This window comes from Toxorhynchites rutilus, chromosome 2, assembly GCF_029784135.1.
Source record: "Toxorhynchites rutilus septentrionalis strain SRP chromosome 2, ASM2978413v1, whole genome shotgun sequence".
Lineage (NCBI taxonomy): Eukaryota > Metazoa > Arthropoda > Insecta > Diptera > Culicidae > Toxorhynchites > Toxorhynchites rutilus.
In genome coordinates this window covers 11,645,686-11,651,242 of record NC_073745.1, presented here as the reverse complement: position 1 = coordinate 11,651,242, position 5,557 = coordinate 11,645,686, and the positions used below count along the sequence as shown (strand labels likewise).

At 41.9% G+C, this 5,557-nt stretch overlaps 1 protein-coding gene across 1 annotated transcript; it reads left to right on the top strand.

Annotated features, from left to right (window-relative positions):
* Positions 1-1,985: 1,985 nt before the first annotated feature.
* LOC129769575 (uncharacterized) lies at positions 1,986-3,858 on the top strand. Its single transcript, XM_055771933.1, has 5 exons — positions 1,986-2,091; positions 2,148-2,490; positions 2,549-2,877; positions 2,940-3,313; positions 3,392-3,858. The coding sequence occupies exons 2-5, from the start codon at positions 2,197-2,199 to the stop codon at positions 3,745-3,747; spliced, it is 1,353 nt and encodes a 450-aa protein (XP_055627908.1). The 5' UTR covers positions 1,986-2,091; positions 2,148-2,196; the 3' UTR covers positions 3,748-3,858.
* The last annotated feature ends 1,699 nt before the right edge of the window (positions 3,859-5,557 follow it).

Genomic DNA, 5,557 nt, shown 5'->3' with positions numbered 1-5,557 from the left:
GACTTCATGCGAAATGTTGATTTCCACGAAAAAATACCCTATTCAAAATTGCAATTCAATCGGACTTTATATACTAGTGTTGCAAAGCCGTTCGTGTTTTTTCGGAAAACGAGAACTTAAATTGAACTCGACGTTGAGGATTTTTGTAATCAGCAGAAGTGTTTCATTGCTTCATATCAAGGTCCAACATAGACTCAGGAAACTCTTAGGGTTTCAATAAACCTTGGGTATCTTTACTGCCGTGTGAAAATGAAAGCAATTCAATCCTGCAGATATCTGCTGACTCAATCAATAATTGCCTTTGCTTTTAGCTTTGTTTGTGTATCTGTAGAAAATGAGAAATAAAAAAAGGTTAGAATGATACGAATCTTCTGGCTCGATTCTGGTTTCTCGAGACTGTCATTCGATATACAGGGTTTTCCATTTCGGGCTTCCGAAAGTATACAGCCCTGCGCTGACAACCGTTTGACATAGTTGTCAACCAAAGCGTCATATCGTTAGTTGAATGTCTGCCATTTTACAATATGGATCGTTTTAGCATCGCACAACGTGTTAATTTTGTTAAATTATACTATAAAAATGATGAAAAACCGGCAAATGTTTTTCGAGCATTACGGACGGATTTTGGTCGTCATGGACGGACGGCCTACAGAGCACACAATCGCTAATGTAGTGCGTAAATTCGAACAAACTGGATCCGTAGCGGATATTGTGAAACCTGTGCATCATCGTAATGTGCGTTCGGCCGAAAATATGAACATGGCCATATTGCGAACGAAATTTGAGGGACGCATAATTTCGCGTTTTGGTGATGCCAATTGGCCGTCCAGATCATGCGATTTGAACCCGCTAGACTTTTTTTTGTGGGGTTATGCGAAAGACCGTGTCTATGCCAACTCTCCGCAAACTCCTGAACATTTGAAAGACAACATTCGTGAAGTTATGACCGAGATACCGCCCCATATGTGCCGAAAAGTCATCGAAAATTACCTGTTCCGAATCAAGATGTGCGAGGAAGCCCTAGGTGGACATTTGAATGATGTTGTATTTCACACATAATGGCATAAACTTTAATTTGAAATGAAAGTTTCATCGAAATTCAAATTCTAAGTGTGTTTTATTTCAATTTACTTTCGGAATTTAAAGTTGGAAAACCCTGTACATGTGTTTCACAAATGCAGTTTTAGAAAAACTATTACAATTTGGAATCAGGAATCAATTTGACTTTACATCAAAAATAAATTTTCGATACATATCACACTTGCATACACCCTAACAAATTTCACACAAAAATACTCATAACCAAGACAACAAAATTAATCTTAAACTCAAACCCAAACAACGTGCGTCTCAAAAGAGCCAACGCTTTTTACGTTAAGCCAAATCTACCGCCAAAAAAGCACCTTCGAGAGATGCATAAAATGATAGTTATACGATCACAGCATAGATTCGCGCATGAATTAGAGCTTAGAGAGATTCATCAACTGTGAAGTCGGAACCGAGATGCAAAAATCCATGAACTTGAATTCACCGGAAACCTTGTCTAGACGGGGTGGTTTCGAAAAACCTGTTCTGCTTGGGGATGTTTTTGTTTTGGAAAGATTTTTGGAATATTATTTTGCAACAAAATAACACGATAACAGATGTGCTTAGCAAGAATATTCTCGAAGTATCGATGGGCCAAGTAACTTGATAAGACCTGTTTGCTGCAAACGTCAACCTAAACGATTATTTATATACAAAATCGAGTCACATTTTCGAAAGTACATTTGCGAATCGAGTATCAATGTTTCAAGGACAAACACCTCGCTCACTGAATGAATTACAATATAATGTTGGTGTTAAACGTTCACCCACAAATAACACCTTCCTCAACTTACGAAACTCCTAGTAAAAAGAAACGAAATTGAATTTCAAACAGCCTCAAATTACTGCAAACCAGAACCTGTAAATTGATGTTTGAAACTTTTCTACACGAAGCGATGCGAAAATCGATTGTCACGTGTTTTTCGTAACTTCCTCTAGCAAAACAAACATCAAACGCAACGTTGGAAGTCCTTGTGAAGCGCAGAACAGTGGAATCTTAACAAGGTTCGCCCGTTACTATGGCGATCAAATGTGTTTATTTAATTTTCATTCAATTCTAGAAAAACATTGTTACTCGCTCAAGTTTCGGGATAAATAACCCCGGTGAGAATGCCCGAACAGCAGATTCCGGATGGGGAGAGATCCTCATCGAACTCCTCCCCGGAACCAGTGTCGCGAGAGCAGTTGCCAAGTGAAGCCAGCCGCGAAGAGGGAACCAACAATGCACACGAGCAGGAGCACCATTATGTGGCGATTCGAAATTTGATGAACCGAAACCGAACGGCGCGAAATGGAATTCGTCCAGCTATACCAAATATCCCGTTTGAGCGATCCTTCGTTCCAGCCCCCACCAGGTACTACCCGATTGTAATTCCCGCGGAGCCCACAATTGAAGATTTGCTGGTAGGTTTTCTCATTAGCCCATTTTGTGCGATTCAAAATATGATGTTTGTCCTGACAGCGTCAAGCTGCTGGCACCAGTGAGCTGTTCGGCGTCAGCGAAATTAAGCTGAAGGTGATTTCCCACATGACCAGTCTGCAAAGGATTCCATTCTTCATACCTAATCTGCGAAGGCTTATTCTCGAGGGAAGTATCGTTACGACCTTGAGAGATTTGGGGTGCGATATGACTTCGCTTGTTTATCTCAACGTGAGTCGATGCAGTTTGAAAAATCTGGATGGAACGAGCGGACTGGAGACTCTCGAGGAACTTGTGGCCGATTACAACCTCATCGAGGAGGTTGGCCCTTGCAGCAATTTGGTGCTGATCAAAAAAATTAGTCTAAAAGGGTAAGTTGCTGGATGTATGAGATGTTGATGAGGGATACAACAACTAACATCGTTTTCATCAGGAATCGTATCACCGATCTCGGAAGCTGTACTTTCCTCGCTCTCTGTGAAAATCTAGAATCATTAGATTTGCGGGAAAACTTTGTGTCCGAGCACCCGTCATTCCGTTACACACTGAAGGAGAATATTCCACGCCTTCGGAGCTTGAATGAAGTTCCATTTTCAGAGGTAGTACACGACGAAAACTCCGAGCTGTCTAGCTCGGAATATCGCTCCAGTTCTCCAAGTAACGGTGATGTTGACCGTCGTGGTCATTGGGACACCGGTGGGATAGGAGACGGGACATGGAATGCGCACCAGCTTCGTCCGGCCAGCAGTCAACAGGAGAGGACCGTTACAGTCGAGCTGCTGGACAATGAGAGACCCGCGACGGCTGGTAATTGAAGATCGCATGAAGATGAGAAGATTTTTGAATTGATATTATTATTTTCTGTTCATTAATAAAAATTACTAGATACGGGTAAAATTAAAGGTCAGCTAACATCGGGAGAGCCACTATGTGGAACTATCGTGACGAAAGCTCGCCGAGCTCTCAGACAACGAACGGCTTGGGGAGAATCCACGTCCTGTTCCAGCATGAGTAGCTCAGATTCTTCCTATTCGAAGGATTTCCCCGATCGATTGCCACAGAAAGCTGTAGATCTAGAATTGGGAGTTATCGGGATGCAAGATCACGCTGGGAAATCGGCCAGCGTCACTGGAAATGACGCGCAGAATTTACTCCGAGCAGCCCGACTCTGGCGTCAACGTTCCCTGCAGACGCGGGAATCAATCCGGGAACACGACCAACGCCACGAAAGCGAAGGTTAAATTTGTTTTGTATGAATATAAGATGAATATTGTTGACACGATAGGTGCATATTTTATTAGCTCAAATAGGGACAATAGTGGAAAATCGAATATTTTATATTCTGTGCAAATTATGGTACAAATGAAATATTTCGCTAAATAAATTAAAAGTAAATATGCATTTAAACTCTATGTTTTCTTCTGGATGACGATACATTCGGCAAATGTAGCGCAGTTACTGTTTGGCATTTCCCAATCCTGGATGGTTCGCATATGTCCATATCAACCGATGAGAGTTATGGAGAATCATGTATGAGCACGACTTTTCTCGAAACTTATCCAGATTTCATTGAATTGGATAAAACTTATCCAGATTTCATTGAATTGTTTGAATCTCGCAGGAAATTCGAACAACCAGTAAGACACGTTAGTAGTTAGAAATTCAAATTATGTCCCCTCAAATTATTCATGAACTGAATATAGGAATAATAACTGGTCTTTGTCTTTGACAAAGCAGGATCACAAAGCTAGCAAAGGTTTATTTACATTATGCACCATAGAACCAGTGCATTCCCATCACACATAATAAAAATATGAACATACGCATGAAATATTCAAATACAAACCTCGTTCAAATAAACAGCCAATTATTACATTACCGTATACCATTTCCAGATATATCCAATTCCTCAATTTGTTGACATTCACTGTACAAAATGTAGTATGTACCTCATTGCATTATTGAGAAATCGCTCTCCATACCATGATTCCCAGCTTGCCTCCCGGCTGCATGCCAAAGGTCTCCTCCGATGTTTGTGCAACAAATATGGAATTGCGATTCATTATCCGCACGCAATCACTTTTTGTACCGAAGCTCGACATGTACTCATGTGGGATCAAAGATGACCACACCGGGTCAGATATAATTAGTTACTAATGTTCGCTGTGGAAAATCAATTTGTTTCTAGAGAAAGGACAAAAACGGCAAACTGGAGTTTGCATTTGAAATACTTGCAGTTGATTTCTTAGCCAACAGAATATTACCTTGAAATTTGATCACGAAGACATATATTGGGTACTATATATACGGCTGTTTAAAGACGACAATCTGTGCTACAAGTGTCGTTTTGACAGTGTTGTGATTGTCCAAGTAGACCGGCATGTGAGCACTCGCTCGATGGGCCAGGAATTGGGTATAGACCATAAAACCGTTTGGGTTTGCAGAAGATTGGATTCCAAAAGAAGCTGGATGGATGGGTGCCACACGAGTTCACGCAAAAAAAATCTTTTAGACCGAATCAACGCCTGCGATGCACTGCTGAAACGGAAAGAACTCGACCCATTTTCGAAGAAGATGGTGACTGGTGATAAAAAGTGGGTCACGTACGACAACCCAAAGCGAAAAAAGTCGTGGTCAAAGCGCGGTGAGCCGGCCCAAACCATCATCAAGCCCGGATTGACGGCCAGGAAGGTTTTGCTGTGTGGTTGGTGGGATTGGAAGGGAATCATCCACTATGAGCTGCTCAACTATGGCCAGACCCTCAACTCGGTTCTATACTGTGAGAAGCTTGACCGTTTGAAGCAAGCGATTGACCAGAAGCGGCCAGAAATGATCAATAGGAATGGTGTTGTTTTCCACCAGGACAACGATCGGCCTCACTCATCATTGATGACCCGCCAGAAGCTACGGGAGCTCGGATGGTATGGCCTATTGCACCCACCGTATAGTCCGGACCTGGCTCCAGGTGATTATCATCTCTTCCGGTCCATACAAAACGCTCTTGGTGATACTAAGTTGGCCTCAAAAAAGGCTTGCGAAAATTGGCTGTCT

Coding starts and splice junctions, on each gene's coding strand:
- LOC129769575 (XM_055771933.1), top strand. CDS start 2,197: ATGCCCGAACAGCAGATTCCGGATGGGGAGAGATCCTCATCGAACTCC. Junction 2,878..2,939: donor AAAAAAATTAGTCTAAAAGG/GTAAGTTGCTGG, acceptor CGTTTTCATCAG/GAATCGTATCACCGATCTCG. Junction 3,314..3,391: donor TGAGAGACCCGCGACGGCTG/GTAATTGAAGAT, acceptor AAAAATTACTAG/ATACGGGTAAAATTAAAGGT.